The sequence below is a fragment of the Acartia tonsa genome, chromosome 14 (genome assembly GCF_053477335.1).
Source record: "Acartia tonsa isolate MP-2025a chromosome 14, ASM5347733v1, whole genome shotgun sequence".
NCBI classification, from domain to species: Eukaryota; Metazoa; Arthropoda; class Copepoda; order Calanoida; family Acartiidae; genus Acartia; species Acartia tonsa.
The window spans coordinates 573,587-599,108 of NC_137273.1; the positions used below are offsets into that span (position 1 = coordinate 573,587).

The window sequence follows — 25,522 nt, forward strand, 5'->3', positions numbered from 1 at the left end:
ATACAATAAAAGTAGAAGGTACTGAAAGTTTTGATTTAATAAATATTACAACGTGGTTAATCATTTTTGGTACCAGTGTAATTTACAGTCCAATATCCCCTCCCTCAAAATGTAAATTCCTGTTTTCATATTTTTTTTGCAATATCAAAGTAAAGAAAATTGAAAAGGATAACATTTAACAGTTTCTTCAATCAATAATACAGGGGTCTTTTTGTTAGGTACCTATTCACAAGTAAAGATCCACTAAGTTTCTTGGTAGAAAGAAAATTGAAAAGGAAAAATAAATAATATTTTCTATCTTAAAATCTTGGAGGTTTCCAATTGCTGGGTCTTCTTTTGGCCCTCTGTGGCCAGTCCCAATGGACAGTTGTTGCATCCTGCAAAGATGGAGTTTTTAACTTATGTAAATTTTTAAAGGAAGGTTAAAAAATAATAGCTTAACAACATCCATAAGTAGCAAAGTACAAAATATTTGTGGATCGAACAACGGATAAAGCGAGTGAAAATGAAGAAGCCTATTTTGTATGTATAAAATATGTCTTGGTCTTTTGTAGCATGACCGACAGACCGACGGACCAAGTAAATTATATACTGGATGCTTATCAGTACATGGAAGCTTCACAAATATTTCAGCCGTCTATCTTGAATAGCGTCCGAGAAAATTACGTTTCCTCCCATACTGTTCTCAAGAGAAAAATGGACAAACAGACATATAGATTCATAGAGAAATAGCATAATACCTACCCTAGTTGTAATAATTAAACTTACTTTAAACGTTCTGTCAAGCCGTTTACGAGATCATAACAGATACACACAAACACAACTTACTACTTTAAATTATTGAAATCATTATATGCAGTATTAAGATCTCAGAAACAGTTTTAAAAAGACTCCATCTTAATTAATCCTTTTCTACCCCCCCCCCCCCCCCCAATTAATAACCTTATACCTACCAAGTGCAAATAATACACTTCATTTAAAATTGTGAAAGGTTTCAAGATCACAGCAGACATACTAACACACAACTTACTACTTTAAATTATTGAAACCATTATATGCAGAATTAAGATCTAAAAAACAGTCTAAAACTCCATCTTTCCTGAATGGCCACAATGACTAGGCCCGCCTGAGTTATTCCTTTGAGTACAGCCTCCCTGGCGAGGTTAAATCCGTTTAGCCTCACTCTGGACATTTCAAGGATTTTATTTTAAATGTTTAAGAATAGTTAACAATGAAATGTTTTAGAGGAAAATTTAATAATATGAGGTTTATAAAATGGTGCCCAAAGTTTTATAAATTGGTACCCAAAGTTTTATAAACTTGTAGACTCCCTAGCAAGGTTAAATCCATTTAGCCTCACTCTGTGCATTAAAAGGATTTATTTTAGATTTTAATTGTTATTTATTGCATCGTATTTAGACAGCTTTCTGCGGATATTAACATGAAAAATAATAAGGTTTAAACCAGTTTTGCTAGACCCGAAGGGCCGAAGTCCCGGGCTAAAAGAACTGCTGTTAATATTATGATTTTTATTTAGTTTTCGTGGAAAATTGTCTGTAATACAATGCTATACATGATTTGATTTTTTTAAAGTAAGACTGAGAACCGGTTCTAATCCTGCAGACATTAATCGGATTCAAAGCCATACTGGAAAGGATGTTAAAATGATTAATTTTGTGTTCCATGAAAAAGTATTTTTTTAAAGCTTAAAACATTACCGAAAATGATCCTAGATGCATAGACGTATACATTATTTAAATAGTAAATCTATTCTGTATCAATCTAAAATAAAAAAATAAAAAAATGAAGAACAATAAAAGCGGCGTTATCCATTTTAATATAACCCTAATAGCTCTTAGTAGTCTGATCTGTCCTGTAGTAAAACAACTATTCATATTATTATTTGATTCTTTAATAAAATAAAATCCTGGCCTGATATATTTATGTCCATAACCACGCAGCTTCTGTCCCATCATCGAACCTGCAACCTAAAAAAAACTAGTCATGACAATCCGTCGAATTTTTAGACCGGATTTGGATTCCGGATTCTTAAAAGAATCCGTCAAAAAAAGTGGCGGATTCCGGATTCTAGCAGTATTTTAAAAGGCTTTTAAAAAAAAATTAATGAAGCATGAAAAGCTGTGAAATGAAAATAAATACCTACAAGAAAACGCAACTTTGGATGCTAGCTACCATTATACCTGTAGTTAAGAAGAAATAATAAAATACTTTTTAGATATATGTCTGCCACATTTTAAATAAGAGGGAGTTGAAAGAAAAAACTCAAGATGTTAATTTTAGCCTACCAATTAGGAATCCGAAATTCACTATTAAAAAACGGATTCCGGATCCGGATTCCAAAATTGGGCGGATTCCGGATTGCCAACCCTAAAAAAACATTGTAGTCTGAGAGAAAAGTAGTTACACTGTTAGACATGAATATACCATTAACATAAAACCATTTAATCTAGGGGCTTTGTATTCGAAGGTTAAAGAAGACGACTGAAAAATTGCCTTGACAAGTTAACATACTTATTTTCTTTGAATAAGAAAAACCATCAAAGGACGTATATAAAACTTCCATGAAATGGAGAACTTAATAAGTTTTTAATAAGAACTACAAATAAGTAAACCTAACTAATTAACACTACTAACCACCACGACATGACTTCAGTAAAGTGGCTTTCTAGCATTGTACTTGAACACAGACGTCTGTTCTCTTTACACACACACACACTCATTCACACACACACACACATAGTTTTTTTTACAGTTATTATCGTCTTTAGTCTGATACGGTGAGGTCCATAATCGAACCCGACACCAATATATTACAAATATAGCATTGTACCTGACCACCGACGACGGCTGTTCTCTTAACACACACACGCACATAAGTACGTTGATGAATCCGTGCAAGGAAGGAGTTTTTTTTTACAGTTTTTATCGTCTTTAATTTGATGCAGTGAGGTCCATAATCTAACCCGACACTAATGTTACGTAGTATAAATAAAGCATTGTACCTGACCGCCGACAGCTGTTCTCTTCTTAGCGTTGATGAACCCATGCATAGCCGGAGTGTTGTGAAATATATATTTCTCGTCCCACGTTCTAGAGTTAAGATCAAGTGTTCATTTTTCAGGGTACCCAAAGTTTTATATTGGTACCCAAAGTTTTAAATTGGTACCTAAAATTTTGTATTAACGTTTTCTTATTTGATGCCTTAGGTTACAAATTTGGGGGCTTTAATTGAATTTTGATTGGTTGGGTGTTGAAACGTTTCAATTACTAATTGTAAAATACAGAAGGGGTAGTTTTGTGTATGATCATTGGCAATGTATACCTATCAATTTATCGGCAATTGTATTATCCCTTATAATATTGTACCTACTCAACCTAGGTATCAATTTTCGAAAAATTTAAGTCATTAATAAATGAACACTTGCCTTGCAACTAATTTTGTATTATTCTTATGCATCCTAATGTAATGGATATATAATACATGGATATTTATATTTTGACAAGAGAAAAGTCGTTGTTTTAGGTTGATAATATGGACCTCATTTATTGATCCAGTAGGAGGGGAATGAAATAATGTGGGGATTATTGTTATTTGAGCCAGCTCCAAGTATCACTTTGTTAGAGTACATGAAAATCTGGTGCAACATCCATGTTATAATATGGGGGGTAGGAGGGTATTGTTATTAGGGTTGGGCCGGATACTTTTTTGGCCGGATACCGGATATCCGGCTGATTTCAAATGCCGGATATCCGGTAACCGGCCGGATATCCGGCCAACGCCGGATATCCGGCAAATATCCGGTTATCCAGCCAAATTACCGGATATCCGGCCGGATAACCGGCCAATTACCAGATATTAAAGTAGTAAAAAAAAAATTTCTTCAGAAATCTTATAGGGTAGTGCGGGGTTAATGCGGTCATCGGGTCAATTCCGGTCAAACGACCAACTTTTTTAAAACCGTTTTTTAACGGTGTTCTAAACGTTTGCGAGAGATCTTCAGAAAAGCAAAGTTGTAGTTTATTGCCTATACTTTCATTTCTTACTTCAGCAAATTTTTGTCAGATCACTCCTTCTATGATTTTTTTGCCCTCAAAAAGTTGCAAAAAATTTGCAAAAAAAAAAATTTCAAAATAGGCCATGTTCAATCTAAAATTGTGAAAAAATGGTAAGTCCTATCGACCCCCGGGTTTTTGTAAAATGAAAGATATGGCATTCATTTATCGTTTGCAATTGGAGGCGTTGTTCTAACTTGATTTTTTCATAATTTTTTTTTCGTCTAAAAAAAATGGTCTATTCCGGTCACTTTTTTTACTTTTTTTTTATTACTGTATAATACCCTAATGTTTTATTTAGTTAATCTGGAAGCATAAACAACCTAAATGCATGACCTAAGCTTTAATCATTGCCTTGCCTGTTGTGTGATGTACATTACTAGTCATTTTACTGCTTGTATTATGTCATGTTTTGTTGCCTAAGCTTTTCAATTTGTAAAGACATTAAAAATTTTTCAGACACATTTTTATAGTAATGGGAAGAGTATATCACCCAAAGGAACGCCTTAAATATTTTCCTGAAGATGTATCAGCTGCATTGGCTCATGTAAGAAGGGGTATGTCTATTAGAAAGACTGCTAGAAGATTTAAAATTCCATATGAAACCCTTGCATCTTTTTCGTATAAGAGGGTGTTCGAGATTTTTGCGCGGTTTGGATTTTTTATGTCAAATCGGCTAGGATTAAGCTAGAAAGGTGTTTAAGGTGTCTATAGAAAGCTCTTTGCATGTCCTAACAAAAACTCCCCAGGATATGGGTTCTATCTCCAAGATTTAGAGTACATATTCAAGATTTTGCATTTTCAAAATTCCTGTTGCATAAAATGTGTTGAAATATTAGAGTTAAACCCCATATCATTTCGAGTTAATTGTCAGGCATGTAATTTTGCATCTTTAGACACCTTAACCACCCTTGTAGGTCAATCCTAGCCAATTTGAGACAAGAAATAATGTATCAAAAACTGCTGTCAAAACACATGTCACACACACACACACACATGAAAAAAAATGATGTTTTTTTTGCGATTTTACCTACTTTTTTTTAATGGGGAAAATGTGGTCAAAAAATTGTCTGATCTGCATGCGACTAGTACTGTTAGAAAGCTAATGACCTCAGCTTTCTACTCATAGTTTAAAATGTTAAAAAAAAATATTTTAAGGGGGTGTTCCACCCCCCCCCCCCCAAAGTCAAGTGACCGAAATAGCCCCACCGGTGGGGTTATTCCGGTATAGGCCAACCGCCGCCCTTTAAACCGATTTTTGACCGACTTCTAGTTGCGAGATCTTAATGGGACCAAGACAGGCTTCTTCGTTATTGCCATATCGTTCATTTGCACTCTTAAAAACCGGAAAAAGTTTTTAGGAAGTATGTTTTTTTTTAAGTTGAAGCAAAAAATTGACCGGAATTACCCCGCACTACCCTATAAATTTACATAAAGTTAAACTTATTCAGAAAAAATGTTCTTCTAGCTTCAATAATAAGAAAATTATAGCCATTTAAGATTTTAAAAAGCAGAGATTTTTGGTGTAAAGTATAAAAAATTATAGAGCCGGATATCCGGCCACACCGGATATCCGGCCCAACCCTAATTGTTATATGAGCCAGCTGTGAGTATTAATTTATTAGAGTACATGAAAATCTGGTGCAACATCCATGCAATTAATATATCCATTCCTAATGTTAACATAGGGTAGTTCACTGAACTTAATTCCATTGTATAAAGTGTCAGGGGTGTTTTCATCAGGAAATATTTGGAAAGTATCGTTTTCCTGAAAATATATTAATCCTTATATAAAAGTAACAGGATGTCTGTCTGTCTGTCTGTCCGTCTGTCTGTATGTCTGTCTGTCTGAACTTTATCTCATTATATAAAGTATCAGGAGTGTTTTCATCTGGAAATATTTGGAAAGTATCGTTTTCCTAAAAATATATCAATCCTTATATAAAAGTAACAGGATGTCTGTCTGTCTATCTGTCTTATGTTCGTCTGTCTGTCAGTTATCTTATTATATAAAGTTTCAGGAGTGTTTTCATCTGGAAATATTTGGAAAGTATCGTTTTCCTAAAAATATATTAATCCTTATATAAAAGTAACAGGATGTCTGTATGTCCGTCTGTCTGTCTAAAGTTATCCCATTGTATAAAGTTTCAGGATTGTTTTCATATGGAAATATTTGGAAAGTATCGTTTTCCTAAAAATATATAAATCCTTATATAAAAGTACCATGATGTTTGTCTGTCTTATGTCCGTCTGTCTGTCTGTCAGTTATAACATTGTGTTTTCGTCAGGAAATATTTGGAAAGTATCGTTTTCCTAAAAATATATTAATCCTTATAATAAAGTAACAGGATGTCTATCTGTCTTTCTGTCTGTCCGTCTGTCTGTCTAAGCTTTATCTCATTATATAAAGTATCAGGAGGGTTTTCATCTGGAAATATTTGGAAAATATCGTTTCACTGAAAATATATCAATCCTTATATAAAAGTAACAGGATGTCTATCTGTCTTGAGTCACTGAACTGAAGGATCTCGCTAACCGCCGCGCTGAATCGGTATGGTTCTCCTTTACAACGTAGCTTCTCATAGGTTTTGGGAAGGTTTATAACTATTTTTGGAGAGGGTACCAACAACCTCCAGAGAAATTGCCCCTCGAAATTTTTTTTAGAGAATATTAAGTCAGGTCAGATGGCCTATTCTCAATAACTTTGGGGACGTCTATTGAATTTTAATTGGCTGGTTCATTAAGATGAGTGTACAAACCTTTCAACCACTAATTGATACATCTATATAAGGGGTAATATTTTGTTTATCATCATTGGGGATGTACCTGAATAGCATCAATGTCGACTACTTCTAGTTCAGATTCAATTTTATCCACCTCCTTCAGGGCACTTCCACCAGCCAGTGCTGAAATTATGGTTTTAATCAAGAGTTTAGAACAGAGATCTAAAGGGATAAGACATTGGCTGATAAATAGATGTACATCCCCAATGATAAAGGACCAAATCACCCCTTCTGTAGATTACAATTAGTGGTTTCGACACCTAACTTAATGTACCAATCAATCAAAATTAATAAGTCCCCAAAGTTGTTCAGCAAACGAATAAGAAAAAGGTTATTATAAAACTTTGGAGACTAGTGTAATTACCAGCCCATTGTCCCCTCTCGCTCTGAGTTAAGAAAGTTCCATGACAATTTTCTTAATATATAAATATTCAAGGTCTTAATCTCAAGCACAAATTCTCAGGGTTCGTATAGCGACAACACAATGACAGATAAATTGATGTTAATCCCCAATGATGAGCAAAATTACCACTTCTGTAAATTTAAGTTGTTCGTTGAAAAGTATGAACAACCCATCAAGATATAATAAAAACGTACCAGGGGTGTATATTCTGCACAAGATCTATTTTTTTTCCCCTGCTACAAAATTTTTTATTTTTTTTCCCCCCTAGATTTTTCTTAAAAAGTAGGGGGGAAAATAGAAAAATATTTAAAGAACTCTATATTTTATTCCTCCTACCACACATTTTTTTAGTTTTTTTAACCAAGGAGAGGGGCGAAATGGAAAAAATGTTTTCAGTTTTCTTAATTTTTACATTTTTTTTCCCTCCAACCACTTATTTTTTATTTTTTTTCCCCCCCCCTGAGCCGGGGATCCCATGCAGAATATACACCCCTGAAACGTACTAAGAACCAACGAATAGTAAAGCATGTTTATAAAACTATGGGTAGTGGGTACCAGTGTAATTTACAGTTCAGTGTCCCCTCCCTCCTCGAGTAATCCGATGGTAGTTAAAAAGAGTTTATAGAATGCCTTTGCACAAAACAGGCGCAATGAAATCATAACGTACCTCTGGCCCCCTTAATAACGGTGACAGCTTCTAGAGGTTCTTCTCTTCTTAAATAGTGTGTGGTGGATAGCTGCCGTGTTAAATTATACATCTGCCCAATATTAAGCCTAAAAATAGAATGATTATTACAGTAGGGCTTTGAATTCGATTGATATCCGGTAGATTATAACTGGTAAATAATGTATCGTATTATAGACAATTTACCGCGAATAATAAAATAAAAATCATAAAATCCTGAAATAGAAGTTTTTTATTGGTCAGTTCGTTCATCCAGTAGGAGGAGAGTTGATGGGGGTAAAGGGGATGTATGGGGGGGCGGTATCGGTATTTTAGCCAGCTGCAAGTATCATTTTAATTAATTAATCCTAAAAATTAAATGGCTATTCCATTATGGCTGCGAAACCGATTAATATCTCCTGGATTAGAACTGGTTCTGAGCCATATTGAAAAATAATGTATCGTATTGTATTATAGACAATTTTCCATGAATAATGTAAAGATTATAAAATTAATACCAGTTTAGTTGGTCCGGGCCTTTTGCCCCTCCGGGCCAACAAACCTTAATTTTAAAGACCTAACCATGAAAAAAATTTACTTGTAATACTTGTAATTTAAAGCTAAAATGGATTTTAATATAATAAGAATCCTTACCTATTACTAACAGAAAATAAATCTTTGGAATAAATCCCAAGTCTCGAAAAATTCTTCAACAACGACATTTTAAAATTCTGAAAAAAATGTAAAAAAAATTACAATAATAAGAGATCTTTAAAAAAAGTTTTTAACAATTTTAACAAAACAATCTTTGGTTAGGTTAATTTCACCATGTAAAAAAAAACAAAAACGTACAAATACAAAAAAAACACTAATTTGTGAAAAAATTTGAAAAAAATGTGTAAAGAACTTTTTGGGTAAAACTGTTTTCAAATGCTTATTACATAGAGAAAAAAATAATAGTTATTTATCGCATCGTATGATAGACAACTTTCCGCGAATATTAAAAAATTTAAATCAGGTTTCTTAGCTCCAAGGGAACGAAGGCCCGGGCTAATAAAACTAGTACCTATTGATTTTATGTTTTTTATTTTAACTTTCCTGGAAAATTGTCTGTAATACGATGCTATAAATGATTTTTCAGAATGGCTAAGAACCGATTCTAATCCAGCGGAAATTAAACGGTTTCTAAGCCATACTGGAAAAAAATTTAGACATTATATGTATACTGTATAGTAAACATTTTAACTACAATTTTAAATGTATAAAAATTTCAAATTTAACCTTGAACGAATAATAAAATGTTGTCATTAAAGTTTGGGTGGTGGCAAGTTGCATAAAGAGCCTACAAAGTCCCCTCCCTCCCAAAATTAATACTTAGGAATACATTTATAACAATGTAGTTCAGTTTTATTCTGACCAAACACTCCCCCACCCAACTTCAAATAATCCAAAAATCAGGATTTTTACAATTTTTAATCATTTGATATTTTTTTTACAATTGTAAATTGAGCACAAGTTTAGTTATTTATCGCATTATATAATTGACATCTTTCCACGGTTAGTAAAATGAAGAAAAAAAATATGAAGTTGATTTGTTAGCCTTGATGGGTCGGGGGCTCAAGCTAACAATGAGATTTTTAATCCATTGAGGCAAATTTTAAGCTAATTTTAATTTTATTAAAGGGGTAGTTTCACGAAATGCATTTGAACTTAATTTAGTGAACCGCATATTTTTTCCTAGTTAATGGGTTAAGCTACATTTATATGGCATATATTTGAAATAAATTCAATTTTCTACCACATAGTTTTTAAAATATCAAGATTTGAAAATTGTCTTTTTGTGATAATACAATTTAAAAAGACGATTTTCAAGTCTTGATATTTTAAAAACTACGTGGTAGAAAATTGAAATTCTTTCAAATATATGCCATATAAATGTAGTTTAACCATTTAACCAGGATAAAATATGCAGTTCACTAAATTAAGTTCAAATGCATTTCGTGAAACTACCCCTTTAAATTTTTTAAAATTAAAAAAGAAAATTTGGTTTTTAACAGTTAATGTGAAGTTAAAATTAAAGAATTCTGACAATAATTTATCTTTAAATTTGAATAGTATAGTTACTTTTATATCTGACTTTTATACAGGGATCTTAAGGGATAAGACATTGGACCATAAATTATTGGTTGAAAAGTTTGGGCACTGCTAAACAAAAAACTATTCAAGATTTTAAAAAGTGTCCAAAGTTTGTTAACCCAAAAATGATAGAAGATGTTTGTATAACCATGGGTACCAGTATGTCTCATATACAATCCAATGTCCCCTCCCTCCCTGCTGTTATACCAGGAGCGTGGCGACTCTTTGTACAAGTCCAGAACGTCGGTATTCCAGTTTATCTGGACGTAGAGTAGTAGTACATTGTTGGACACGAATACTCCTACAATTTTCATCTAATTTATTCTATATACTAATGGTTGAAAAGTTTGGACACACCTGGATTAAAAGTGTGTTACTTAAGTAACAGGATGTTTGTCTGCTGAACCGATTTGGCTAGGATTCTTAATGGATAAGACAAAGGTCGATAAATTGAGATACACATGCCCAATGATATTAACAAAATTACCCCTTGTATAAATTCAAGTTAATGGCTTAAAAGTTTGAACACAAAGTGTTTTTGAGAAGGTTAACTGCAGCTGTTTATGGGCGCGGCCAAAGCAATCGAATAATTTAGATGAATTCCTGGTGATGATGCTTAATAGAAAGCTGTAGGTTTATATTTGAATTGTTTGCCTCCAGTGCCGTTTGTAGCCAGGTCATCAGGTGGACAGGGTAACCATTGTTGAAACTAAATATCAGCTGATTGTATCGCATGGTAATGGAGCGCAATTGCCGGGTACAATTATGATAAGTAAGCAATAATTAGATGTACTACAAGGTACCCATTGTTGAAACTAAACAAAGATCAGCTGATTGTAAAGTATGGCATTGATGCGCAATTGCCGCGTACAATTATAAACTGCGTCAGAGTGTTGAAACCATTGTTCACAAAGATAATTATAATTATAGACAACTAGCACAGCTATTTTTGTCATTAGAACTGTGTAAGTATTATGTCGTCTTTGCCTGAGTTAAAGTAATATTAATACCTGTTCAACGCTGCAAACATGCCGTCAAATGCCTGTTCCATGGCCCCCCACGAGATTACTAGATGCCTCAGCTCATGGAACTCCTAAATAAACAGTAATGGTTTCACTAAAATTGCCTGCGATCACACAGACACCCTTATATTGAGATATTTTGTAAATAAGAGGGGTGGAGGGGTAGTTTATATTTTAGCTTATTGTTCTAAGATGAGTTTTATGGCCACGTTATCTTATTTGTTGCCTTAAAAACTTTGGTTACTTTAATTGCATTTTGATTGGTTGGTTTCAAACTTTTCCCAATAAACTTGATCTATACCTACCTAGAAGGGGTAATTTGTTGATAATAATTGAAGGTAAGAATAAAAATTGATGTTCATTGTCTTATCCCTTAAGATCCCTGTTATCTTTTGTGGTTTTTACCAGGGATCTAAAGGGATAAGACAATGGCCGATGAATTAATGTCTATCCCCAATGATGTTCCACAGAATTACCCCATCTGTGGACACTAAGTTTAATGAAAAGTTGTTAAGCCAAATAATAAGAAAACGCTTTAAAAAACTTTGGGGACTAGTGTAATAAAAAGAAAAATGTCCCCTCCCTCCATGGGTACTTAGTGAACTTACCTTCAAGATGTAGACAGTTGCTGGCATGTTGGATGTACAATCAGACGTGGAAAATGTTATACCGAGTTTCTTCAGTTTTTTCAGTGCAGACAACTTCAATATCTAAATAAATATAACAGTGAATTAAAAACTCACAAAAGCCACGGATCTAAAGGGATAAGACAATGGCCGATAAATTGAGGTACATCTCTTATTTACCTCTTCTGTAGATTACAAGGGGGGGGGGAAAGTTTTGACACTTTCGCTTACTCCGTGATTATTGGTCTAGGTATTAAAGTTAGACTATAGGTTATTTGGGATAAAAGTTTACTTTTGGTTAGTACTTCACGGATTTTTAATCATTTTTTGGATAACCCCCCACCCTAGCCCCCCGGGGCTCAAAATCCCCCTAAAAATGAACCTAACCTTAATTTTCTCAGGAACCATTTGACCAAAAGAGATGATTTCTTAAACTTAAGCTTTTATGCTTATAAACTAACTTCTGATTTAGAAGTCACCCCCCTGCCACCAACCCCTAGCCCTCCGGGGCTCAAAAAAACCCTAAAAATGAACCTAACCTTAATTTTCTCAGGAACCATTTGACCAACAGAGATGATTTCTTAAACTTAAGCTTTTATGCTTATAAACTAACTTCTAGTTTAGAAGTCACCCCCCTGCCGCCAACCCCTAGCCCTCCGGGGCTCAAAAAAACCCTAAAAATGAACCTAACCTTAATTTTCTCAGGAACCATTTGACCAACAGAGATGATTTCTTAAACTTAAGCTTTTATGCTTATAAATTAAGTTTAAGTTTAGAAGTCGCCTCCCTGCCGCCAACCCCTAGCCCTCCGGGGCTCAAAAAAACCCTAAAAATGAACCTAACCTTAATTTTCTCAGGAACCATTTGACCAACAGAGATGATTTCTTAAACTTAAGCTTTTATGCTTATGAACTAAGTTTAAGTTTAGAAATAGCCCCCCTGCCGCCAACCCCTTGCCCCCCGGGGCTCAAAAAAAACCCAAAAATGAAACTAACTTTAATTAAAATTTCTTATTTAAAGAGTTAGAGGTACACTTATTAAACCAAATATGCTTCTTTTTGGATGTTATTGACATATCTGCTGAAAAAATTAGAATCGGCCTCCAGGTTCAGGTGAAAATCTAAAATAGTTAGTCTAAAATTTAGAGGAAAGGTATTTAAATAGAGTAAGGTTAAAGTAAACAATATAGTCAAATTTATTGTTTACGGCTTCAATATGTGTTCCCGACAGGCTCCAGGGGCCTGCTCAACAGGTAAAAATCCTTATGTGTAATGTTTGAATTAAGATGAAAGGTTACTAAATAGAAATAAAAAATATGTACAACAAGAAACTTAATCAAGGTATAAAAAATCTAAAGTTATCCTATATGATAGCTACTTATTTCCAGTGAGCAATATTATCGCCATTTTAGAACTCTGAAAAAAATACCTTGCAGATTAAATTATTTGTTAAAAAATACAAAAATACAACTTACTTAGGGTGGGTCGATTTTGGAATTTCACATTAGTAGACATTGGCAAGGGTTACTAGGCTAATATAAAACCCTGTGAAACTTGAAAGAGGTTTTTAAATCCAAAAACAACGGGTGCACGGAGGGTATAAAATGTGCCCAATATGGAGATATGTCAATAACATCCAAAAAGATGCATATTTGGTTTAATAAGTTTACCTCTAATTCTTCAAAGAAGAAATTTTAATTTTTACCTGTCTCCAGAGTGGACCTGGAGGCCTGCAGCACCTGAACCTGGAGGCCGATTCTAATTTTTTCAGCAGATATGTCAATAACATCCAAAAAGATGCATATTTGGTTTAATAAGTGTACCTCTAAACCATCAAATAAGAAATTTTAATTTTTACCTGTCTCCTGAGTGGACCTGGAGGCCTGCAGCACCTGAACCTGGAGGTCAATAACATCCAAAAATAAGCATATTTGGTATAATAAGTGTATCTCTAACTCTACAAATAAGAAATTTAAATTAAGGTTAGGTTCATTTTTAGGGTTTTTTTGAGCCCCTGGGGGCTAGGGGTTGGCGGCAGGGGGCTGACTTGTAAACTAGAAGTTAGTTTATAAGCATAAAAGCTTAAGTTTAAGAAATCATCTCTGTTGGTTAAATGGTTCCTGAGAAAATTAAGGTTAGGTTCATTTTTAGGGTTTTTTTGAGCCCCGGAGGGCTAGGGGTTGGCAGCAGGGGGGTGACTTCTAAACTAGAAGTTAGTTTATAAGCATAAAAGCTTAAGTTTAAGAAATCATCTCTTTTGGTCAAATGGTTCTTGAAAAAATTAAGGTTAGGTTCATTTTTAGAGTTTTTTTGAGCCCCGGAGGGCTAGGGGTTGGCGGCAGGGGGGTGACTTCTAAACAAGAAGTTAGTTTATAAGCATAAAAGCTTAAGTTTAAGAAATCATCTCTGTTGGTCAAATGGTTCCTGAGAAAATTAAGGTTAGGTTCATTTCTAGAGTTTTTTTGAGCCCCGGAGGGCTAGGGGTTAGTGGCAGGGGGCTGACTTCTAAACTAGAAGTTAGTTTATAAGCATAAAAGCTTAAGTTTAAGAAATCATCTCTGTTGGTCAAATGGTTCCTGAGAAAATTAAGGTTAGGTTCATTTTTAGGGTTTTTTTGAGCCCCGGAGGGCTAGGGGTTGGTGGCAGGGGGGTGACTTCTAAATCAGAAGTTAGTTTATGAGCATAAAAGCTTAAGTTTAAGAAATCATCTCTGTTGGTCAAATGGTTCCTGAGAAAATTAAGGTTAGGTTCATTTTTAGGGTTTTTTTGAGCCCCGGAGGGCTAGGGGTTGGTGGCAGGGGGGTGACTTCTAAATCAGAAGTTAGTTTATAAGCATAAAAGCTTAAGTTTAAGAAATCATCTCTTTTGGTCAAATGGTTCCTGAGAAAATTAAGGTTAGGTTCATTTTTAGGGGGATTTTGAGCCCCAGACGGCTAGGGGGTGGGGTTATCCAAAAAATGATTAAAAATCCGTGAAGTACTAACCAAAAGTAAACTTTTATCCCAAATAACCTATAGTCTAACTTTAATACCTAGCCCAATAATCACGGAGTAAGCGAAAGTGTCAAAACTTCCCCCCCCCCCCCTTAGTGGTTGAAACATTTAGACACTTAATTAAATGAACAAAGTATCCAAGGTTGTTAAGCCAACGAATAAGACTTTGGAGTGAAATTCAGGTGCAACATCCAAATAATAATAAATCCATTAACTAACCTGATCTAAAGTGAATCCTTTAAACTCTCTGGCATTCGCTGGCATTATTTCCAACTCCTCCAGCTCTGACAAATAAAGATACATATATTATCAGATTTAAAGGGATAAAACAATGGCCGATAAATTGATGTACATCCAATTCCACATTGATGATACACTAAATACGTTAGGGGACACTGAACTTAATGAACCAATCAATAAAAATACCTATACGGACTGACAGACCAATGAACAAAGTCGACAAACAGAGAGACATACAGACAGACGGACAGACAGACCTGGCATATAGATGGCAATGAGATGGGGTCAAGTGTTGATGAAAAGTCAGGAGAGCTTACCATTCAGATAAAACTTCACCAATTACGGACAGACAGACAAACAGACAGACGGACGAAATTGTACCTGGCATATAGATGGCAATTATATTTGTCAAGTGTTGATGGAAAGTCAGGGAGGAGAGTTCATCATTTAAATGAAACTTCACCAATTACGAACAGACAGACAGACGGACAGACATAAAGACAGACAGACAGATAGACGGACGTACCTGGCATATAGATGGCAATGTTAGGTAATGTTGATGAAAAGTCAGGGATGACAGCTCATCATTTAGATGAAACTTCACTATTTACGGACGGACGGACAGACAGACAGACAGACAGACAGACAGTCAGACAGACAGACTGACATATATAAAGACAGAGACATACAGACAGACATACCGACAGACAGACGAAATTGTACCTGGCATATAGATGGCAATGATGTTGGTCAAGTGCTGATGGAAAGTCAGGGATGAGAGCTCATCATTCAAATGAAACTTCACCAATTACGGACAGACAGACAGACAGAGAGACAAAAACACAGACTGACATGTGGACAGACAAACAGACAGACATACATATATACAAACATTCATACATACAGTTAGACAGACATACAGACAAACAGAGAGACATACAGACAGAGGGACAGATGAAATTCTACCTGGCATATAGATGGCAATGATGTTAGTCAAATGTTGATGGAAGGTAAGGGATGAGAGCTCATCATTAAGATGAAACTTCACCAAATACGGAAAGTCAGACAGACAGAGACAAAAACACAGACTGACAGATGGACAGACAGAGAGACGAAAAAAAATGTACCTGGCATATAGATGGCAATGATGTTTGTCAAATGCTGATGGAAAGTCAGGGATGAGAGCTCATCATTCAGATGAAACTGCGCCAATTACGGACTGACAGACAGACAGACAGAGAAACATACCGATAGACAGACAGACGGATAATACTCTACCTGGCATATAGATGGCAATGATGTTAGTCAAGTGCTGATGGAAAGTCAGGGATGAGAGCTCATCATTCAGATGAAACTTCACCAAATTTCTGTGTCTGTATTCCTCCCTGTAATTAAATTTTTTAGTAAAAAAAACAATTTTAAGTATCTTATGACTGTACATTTTTATATTCGTATAAAACTGGATATAGTACTGTATGCTATACATAATTTTTCAGTATGATACAGAACTGGTTCTAATCCACCGGATATTAATCGGTTTCGAAGAAAATAAATTACCTGATGGTCTCAAACTCATTGGGCGCGTAATATACAGAAGAGACAATTTTGTGCATAATCATTTGGGATGTACATAAATTTATCGGCCATTGTCATCCCTGTAGATCCCCGAGAATTTTGTCTACCCACCCCCCCAAAAAAAAAAAAATTACCTGATGGCCTCGAACTCATTGGGAGCGTGGATCGGCGTTTTCTCTAGCACCAGCTCTGTGAGCAAGGGGCACAGCCGTAGGACCGGCAGCAGCGGGAACGGTCCGTTCATGCCCGCCCCCTTCAGGTGCAGGCTCGTCAGGTTGGTCAGATCGTTCATCAGGGTGTTGAAGTCCTGTCCAGATAGTTTTACATTTCAGATATCTTAAGGGATAACACAATAGGCAATAAATTGATGTACATTGTACACCCCCATTGATGATACACAAAATTATCCCTATAATAGATTAAAATTAGTTGTTTGAACACTCAACTTATATATCCAACCAATGAAAATTCACTAAAGTTCCAAAAGTTGTTAAGCCAACGAATAAGAAAACGTTCATATTTTTACATTTCATTCATTAATTCAAATCTTTTCACAACATTCATGTTATTTCTAAGCTGGATCTTTAAATGTGTAGCCGTTGCCATGGCCGTAGTCGTAGTCGTAGCCGTAGCCGTAGCCAGTGCCAGTGCTGCCAATAAAACACGGATTTTTAAATGTTTGAAGTTTTTACGAATTATTATTATTATTTCTTTTTCACTGAAAATTCCAAAAGTGGTTGTGATTTAAATATTTAAAGCCGTGGCCACGCGTAGCCAATTTGATTTAAAGAAAGCTATTAGGTTAGTGGCTGTATCTCTGGCAGCGGCAAAGGCAACGGCTACACATTTAAAGATCCAGCTTTGGTTTGCTAATTGCAATATTTTTTTAAAAAACAAAAATTTTAAAAATAATATTAATCTCCAATGACAATAAACAAAATTACCCCTTCTGTAGATTAAAATTATTAATAATGGGTACTAGCTCAGATAAAAACCGTTCAAAAAATTTAGGTACCCAAAGTTTATTAGCCAACGAATAAAAGAGATTGATTAGAAAACTTTGGATACCAATATAAGTTACATTCCAATGTCCTCTTACTCCTAGAGGTAATCTGCAAATGACTAATATACTGCAATCAAATGTGAAATTCCTGTGGGGAGGTGTTTTAAAAACTTTGGGTACCAATTTAATGTGAAATTTCTGTATGGAGGTGTTTTTAAAACTTTGGGTACCAATTTAATGTAAAATTTCTGTATGGAGGTGTTTTTAAAACTTTGGGTACCAATTTAATGTAAAATTCCTGTGGGGAAGTGTTTTTAAACTTTGGGTATTAATTTAATGTAAAATTCTTGCGGGGGTGGGGAGTAAGTGTTTGGTATTATGTAAAATGTAAAATTCCTGCGGGGGGTAGGGTGTAAGTTTTTGTATTAGTTTAGATTAATTATAGTACCCAAAGTATATATTTATAAAACTTTGGGTACCTACCTATATAATTTCAAATGTAAAATTCCTGAGGGGGTAGGGAGTAGGTGTTGGGTAGGTAGGCCGCGGGGAAGGTGATGGACAGCTTGGTCAGTTTTGGCGCCAAATATTTGCGCCAGGATTCTTTGCGAATCATGTCCTTGAACCAGTCAGCTGGCATCTCGTGGGATGGTCTGGATATATAAATAGAAAGATAGATAAATAGTTTTAAATGAACGTTCGGACATCATATAGTTGCTACACTTTCGAAATCGTACTAAACTGTTAAAAGAATCATCATACAAAGTTTGAAACCGATAGGACAATTCAAACATGCCTAAGTTAACGAAAAGAGCTATCCATTACGAACGGACAGACGTACTTACGGACGGACCTATCCCAATCATAGAAAAGCTTCCAATTGAAAAAAATACTCGCGGCTATGCCACTAGAAGTCCCGAGGGACACTAAAGGTGGAGAATGAAGGTTTTGAAAAGTTTTGAAAAGAAAAAAAAAGTTGGGGTTTTTTTTTTGGGGGGGGGGATTTTTTTTAAGGGGTGATTTCTCTTAGGAGGGTGAAGATACCCTACCTCAAAATAATTATAAACATTCCCTAAACACATGAGTAGCTTCACTGTAAAGGAGAACCATATATGTTAAGCGGTTGTAGCGAGATCCTTCGATACCGACAAAAAAAAACGATTATTACTTCATAGAATAGAATTTTGTACCTACCTAATGTTTTCTTGCCAGTCAAAATGTTTTAAATGGACGTTCAGACTTTCTGGTAACACTATAGAGTTGCTACGCTGCCTAACTCGCACCCAACTTTTATGATATGATCATGCAAAGTTTAAAATCGATAGTGCAATACTTTGTCTTCGCATTAAAATAAGGATGTTGATTGATTGATTGATTAGCCATAGTTTCTTAGGGTTTGGACCTAAGTAGTCATGGAGTAGGCTGAGACACTTTTGTATAGCCACTAGGGCTATCAAGCTCCACGTTCAAGCACATTATGACTTGACCCGCTATCTCATGAGAGCTACTCATTATTACCTCACCCTCGCCGAGTATGGCAGGTGTCCCAAATTAAGTCACCGTAGTGAATGACGCTCTCCGCAGAGGAGCTTGGGATAAGGGTAGTACTGATATTATGTACTTGACTATTAAGTATCCAAACTTACTCAATAATCCCCTTCTTACACAACCAGGGGAAGTTGCGTGAATGTATTCAACTGAGAAATTCGAGTTGCCACATGGGGACTAGAACTTGAACTCTCATCACCGTAACTCAGTGCGTTACCACTGAGCTACGACGCCCCTAAAAAATAAGGATGTCAACATCCATAGTATAACTGTTATTCAGTATTCGGACCAAAAACACCAAAGGTATGGGGATATATGTGAAATAAAATAGCCAAAAACCTGCTGAATAGCAGTCCGACCGCCATGGATGTTTTAAAGTTGAATATGCTCCTTAATGCTGGGAATGTTGCCAAAAAGTTTCAGCCTTCTATCTTTTATAGATATCACATTTTCCCCATAGTGTTACGGACTCACTAACTGACTGACGGACCTATTCTAATGTATGTGTATGTATGTAGCCTTGATTAGGATTCAGATGCACGAGGAGATTTGAGGTGACCTATTCTAATCATGGAAAAGCTTGATATTAAATAATAAATGTGTAGGTACCTAATATTTTCTTGCCAGTCTATGATAAGACTTGTCAGTTTGGGGGCGGATTCCAGCAAATAAACAGGTTTTAATACTCTGAAATAAAAATAGATAGGTAAAGAATAAAACCGGTTTTAATACTCTGAAAAAAATAGGTACATATAGAAGAAAACCGGTTTTAATACTCTGAAATAAAAATAGTTATCTATAGATAGAATAAACAGGTTTTAATACCTATAAAATATATACGTGTATATCATGACAGGGGAAAAATTGTCGTTAATTTAGGTTGCTAATATAGACATCACTTATTGGTCAGTTCTTAAATCCATTAGGAGGGGTTACAGGGGTGGATTGTTGTTATAGCCAGCTACAAGTTTTAATTTATTGGAGTACATGATAATCTGGTGCAAAAACCAAGCAATAAAAATCCATTTAAATTTTTTTTGTCAATAGTATCTTATAGTTTGGGCAGGGATCTTAAGGGATAAGATAATTAAATATAAACAGATGTTAGACAAAATTACCCCTTTTTTTGGATGAAAATTATTATTTGAAAACTTTAGATACTACTACTCTTTCAAAATCAAACCAAAAAATCATGTATAGCATCGTATTACAGACAATTTTATAAAAAATACAAGTTTTGTTAGTCCTTCGGGGCTATCAAAACTGGTTTTAATCTTAAAATTTTTTATTCTCATATCTGCGGAAAGCTGTCTATAATACGATGCGATAAATAACTAATATCATTCGTAAACATTCAAACTTTTTTTTACTTTTATTTGTATAAACTTTTCAACCAATAATTAAACTTACTTGTCAACAATGATAATTTCTCTGAGATCTGTGGCCAAATGTTCTGGACCGATTCGTCCGTCATGCTAAAATAAATAAGGGATAAGAAAGTAGCCAACAACTTAATGTACATACCCAATGATGGTACACATAATTACCCCTTTTGTAAACATCAACTAATTCATGTGATGGTATTAGGCTATTTATTTAAAAACTGGCGGCTACGTAGAATGTTTTTTTCTTTAATTTACGTTAAGATCAGCTGTTGTATTTTTTAAAAAAATTGGGTTCGATTTCACTTGACAATTCTAACATGCCTAAATTAACGAAAAAAGCTATCCGTTACAGACGGAAGTACGGACAGTCCCTACTTATAAAAAAAGCTTCACTTTTAATAAAAACTTACCTTTCTTTCATGTCTCTTGATTGCCAGCTTGAACACAGAATATGTTAATACTTTATCTCCTTTTCCCTAAAACAGGACAAAAAATTTTTATAATGGATATAAGATATACGTGGATATATTGTCAGGGGGAATTTGTCGTCAATTAAGCTTGCTAATATGGATCTTGTTTACTGTTCAGTTCGTTCATCCAGTAGGAGGGGTGGGGATTGGGTGGCTGTGCCTATTTGTTGGCTTAACAACCTTGGGAACTTTTATTGAATTTTGAATGGCCGTGACATTTAGTTGAGTGCCCAAATGTTTTAACCACTAATTGTAATTTACAGAAGGGGAGATTTTGTGTATAATCATTGTATATGTACATCAATTTATCGACCATTGTCTTATCCCTTAAGATCCCTGAAAGATTTACGCCTAACCTCAGGAAGGGAGGGGACATTGGTTGGTTCATTAAGTTGAGTGTCCGAACGTTTCAACCACTAATTGTAATCTAACCTCATAGTTCTGCCATGGATTTCTCAAAATCATCCTATCAGCATCTCGGAATGAAAATTCCTTCAGATTTTCCATAAACCGTAACAGACCACAAACGTTCTCCTTCCAAAAAGCTAAAAAAAAACAAGGATGACAACATCCATAAAAGCAATGCTCTAAAACGGTAGGACAAGCGAACAGTAACACTTGTAGAATGCCAGAACTAAATAATCAGAATATAAATGTATAAAAGTTGAAACAAAATTGTAAGTTAAATTTTCACCTTTCAGTATGGCAGATAATCGGTTTCAATCCAGCGGAAATTAATCGGTTTCAAAGCCATAATGGAAAGGTAATACCTGGATGTTATGAAATACTGGAATAGTTATTTCTCTCATCGTATTATAAACAGCTTTCCGCGGATATAAAAGTGTACAATAATTATGATTGTACACTTTTATATTCCTAGAAAACTGGATATAATACGATGCTCTAAAAAGTTTTTTACGTATGGATGAGAACCGGTTCTAATCCAGAGGAAATTAATCGGTTTCGAAGACATACTGGAAAGATTAATACCTGGATGTTTAAAAATGCCAATGTGTAGAACTTCCAGCTTGTACTTGGATATGGAATCTTTGGCCGCCAGGCGCAGGATACCTCGCCTACAATCATGATTAACAAAATTTCCCCTTCTGAAGATTAAAATTAATGGTTAATAATTAATAGGACTATAAACCATAAATTGATATACATCCCCAATGCTGATCAACAAAATAATTATCCTTTTCTAAAAAAGGATATTTATGGTTTTAAGCCAGTCGCAATATGCCTCGACAACAAATATTGTATCAGGGATATTAAGGGACAAGACAAATGATATACAACCCCAATGATGATAAACAAAAAAATAATCCTTTTCTGAAAATTTATATGATTGTCCTTGTTCTCATGCTTTCAAGGACCAAGGGGACATTAAGCTGTTCATTACACTAGTCCCTAAAATTTTTTCTTAAAGGTTGGTTTAACAACTTTGGGGACTTATACAAAATTTTTATTGGTTCATTATGTTGAGTATTCAAACGTTTCAACCAATAACTGTAATCTACAGAAGGGATAAATTTTGGGGATTTACATCAATTTATCGGCCATTGTCTTATCCCTTTAGATCGCTATCGTATTTTACTTACCCATTGAGATGTTTAGATCTGTCACTTTTGAATACTCTAAGGTTCTTCATTTCAGATACATGTATCAGAACTATGTTGCTCGCAACTATGAAAATATATTTGTCAAGGTAATAAATATATAAAGCCTAGAAGACCAATTCTTTTGAGACATCGCTAGTTCTAGGTATAATATAATGCCTTTGTTCACCGTTAAAAGCAAAGGGAATGACTTGGCACATTAACAGTCACTAGTCAATACAGAGTATAGATAGATTAATTAAATGGATTGTCTTAAAACTTAAAATCGTATGCATATCATACAAGATATCCTGTTACAAAAACTTTGTCATACCCCCCCCCCCCCTTCCATAGTAAAATTATAATGGATATAGAATATACGTGGACATTATGACAGGTAAATAATTGTCGTCAATTTAGGTTGCTAAACCAGTTCATTCATCCAATAGGATGTTGGGATCGTTATTTTAGTCAGCTATAAGTTTCACTTTATTAAAGTACATGATAATCTGATGTAATATCCAAGTAATAATAAATCCATTGTAAATATCCAGTCAAATATATTCCTGGAAGGTGAAGCACTTGTAAATTTGTAGCTTTCTCTTTTAGCTGGGATGCTAGCTCTTCCACCTAAAACATACAACAAGTGATTACAATCCCGCTTCACAAATACCCTTTCTTATCGAAAGTCGAAAAGGCGTTCGCTTTTCTATTGACAGATAATTCCATGAACGGAATTTTCAATAAAGCACAGGAAGGGAGGGGACATTGGACTCCATATTTATGAACACCTTATCTCATTCATTGTTTAAAAACTCTTAATGATTTGTGATAAATGCTGATTGGGTTGTACAAACCAGCAGAGTCCACCAATAATTTTAATCTACATGAAGGTTAACTTTGTTTATCATAATTGTAGTGTAGGTGTTCGTCCACCATCCCTTAAAAAAATTTCAATCAAGAATATATGTCACCATAATTTTATTTCAAATTAGAATTAACATCCTAACCTTAGTGGCTCTGAATCAATGAATTCAATTGTGTGAGGGACAGAACAATAGCCTAAAACCATAAAAAGGCTTAAATCTTAAAATAAAAGATTCTAAAAATCCCGGGACCTAAGTGAAGCTTTCCTAAAAAGGAGTACCTACTCAATTAGTTCAGTAGTAAGTTAATCAAATCACAAGTTTGAGACAAAAAAAAATATCTACTACTTTACATGTTATTTTACTTTATTGGAAAACTAGCAGCTACGCCCCTAGAGGCTTCTATGGGCACTTGAATTTTAGTTAAAAATATCAAATTGAAAAAAAATCAGGGGGGAGGGGATTTTTGGGGGTAATTTCTCTAGGGAGGGTGGTGGTAACCTCCCTCAAAATAGTTATAAACCTTTCCGGGACCTATGAGAAGCTACCATATTAAGGAGATTTCGATCGCTTCAGCGGTTAGCGAGATCCTTCGCTACAGACAAAATAAGCTTACTACTTTATATAATAGGATAACACCTACCTTGACTAAATTTTCGTCGATTTTACCCGCCGCTCTTATGATAAAAGTGTGAAGAATCAGGAAATCGCGGACAGGTATCTAAAAAAAAATATCATTAACTGGTGGAAAAATTAATGGCAAAATATTAAAACAGAATTAATTCTTATATAAAAGTAACAGTAAGTCTGTCTCTCTGTCTGTACCGAAGGATCTGACTAACCAACTACTAACTAATATAATTCTACTTTAACATGTAGCTTATTTTTCTTTTTTAAAAATAAAATAGTGAGGTAGGTTGTGCTAAAATTCCGCAAAGGTGTGAGTTTTAAGGCTTAAAACAGTAGTAGAACGATAATATTCACTAGGTAAATATAAATATATTATATATATTGTTATGTCTATGGTTCTATTCAATAAGGAATACACATATTTAGTGAATATTATCGTTCTACTACTGTTTTTAAGCCTTAAAACTCACACCTTTGCGGAATTTTAGCACAACCTACCCCCCCCCCCCCTTTGATGGGTTCGACCTCCCCTCACCTCAAGTGCCCCTAGAGGCCTCTAGGGGGCGTAGCCGGTAGTGATCTTAAAAAGTGAAACTGACAATATTTCAAAAAAGCAAATATCTATAATACAAAGTAGAACGATGTCTGTCTGTTTGTTGCAAAGGATCTCGCTAACCGTTGAACCGATCGGGTTCTCCTTTACAGAGTAGTTTCTCATAGGTCCCGGGAAAGTTTATAACTATTTTCTTGGGGGGTGGGACACCCCAAACCCCCCCAAAAAAGAAAAAATACCCCCCCCCAAAAAAAAAAAAAAAATTCTTTTTAAAACTAAAATCAAAATAGTGGGATCGAGTTCCCCCCCCCCAAAAAAAAAAAAAATTGCCCCCCCCAAATTTTTTAAATTTTTCTTCTGAATCAAAAATACGAAAAATCGGTTTGATCAAACCTCTTGGGGCAAAGCCCCTAGATGCTAGGGGCGAAGCCGCTAGTATCAAGCAAAGTAGTAACTTGTATTAGTACGGAACTTAGATAAGTACCTACCCAATTTCTTAAGCTCATTAGGACGGACAGACCAGGGCTCTAATGGGAAAAGACAATGGCCGATAAATTAATGTACATACAACCCCAATGATGATACACAAAATTCCATTTTCTGTAAATTACAATTATTGGTAGTAACGTTTGGACACTCAACTTAATGAATCTACCAATCAAAATTCAGTAAAGGCCCCCAAAGTTGTTAAGCGAATAAGAAAACTTTATTAAAAACTTTGGGAACTAGTGTAATAAACGTCTCATAATCCTCCACCTTCCTGCGGACAGCCAGATTTTAAAAATGCGCTAAAACTAATGAACTCCTCACCTTTGTAAATATAGAAGTAAAGCTTTCAATGATATCTCCCTGGGTGTTGGGTTTCACCTTCCGAAAATCTACATTAACTTCTTGGATGTCCTCGCTGATAGTAATCCATTATTATAAAGTAGTAAGTTTTTTTTGTCTGAAGCT

The 25,522-nt window shown here is 34.9% G+C and overlaps 2 protein-coding genes across 2 annotated transcripts; both read right to left on the reverse strand.

Annotated features, from left to right (window-relative positions):
* Positions 1-81: 81 nt before the first annotated feature.
* Positions 82-8,652, reverse strand: mRpS11 (mitochondrial ribosomal protein S11). The gene is made up of 9 exons (XM_080147441.1): positions 8,579-8,652; positions 7,928-8,034; positions 6,901-6,980; positions 5,746-5,842; positions 3,447-3,477; positions 3,024-3,111; positions 1,933-1,988; positions 1,098-1,184; positions 82-375 (listed from the first exon to the last, which is right to left on the reverse strand). The coding sequence occupies exons 1-9, from the start codon at positions 8,644-8,646 to the stop codon at positions 300-302; spliced, it is 690 nt and encodes a 229-aa protein (XP_080003567.1). The 5' UTR covers positions 8,647-8,652; the 3' UTR covers positions 82-299.
* Positions 8,653-10,633: 1,981 nt separating this feature from the next.
* On the reverse strand, positions 10,634-25,498 carry LOC145306622 (uncharacterized). The gene is made up of 16 exons (XM_080148851.1): positions 25,379-25,498; positions 24,029-24,106; positions 23,086-23,149; positions 22,523-22,607; positions 21,912-21,997; positions 21,354-21,466; positions 20,862-20,927; positions 20,477-20,541; positions 19,676-19,753; positions 18,025-18,171; positions 16,650-16,820; positions 16,219-16,325; positions 14,920-14,984; positions 11,691-11,792; positions 11,071-11,153; positions 10,634-10,769 (listed from the first exon to the last, which is right to left on the reverse strand). Exons 4-16 carry the CDS (start codon positions 22,570-22,572, stop codon positions 10,652-10,654), a joined length of 1,251 nt encoding a protein of 416 aa, XP_080004977.1. The 5' UTR covers positions 22,573-22,607; positions 23,086-23,149; positions 24,029-24,106; positions 25,379-25,498; the 3' UTR covers positions 10,634-10,651.
* Positions 25,499-25,522: the final 24 nt, after the last annotated feature.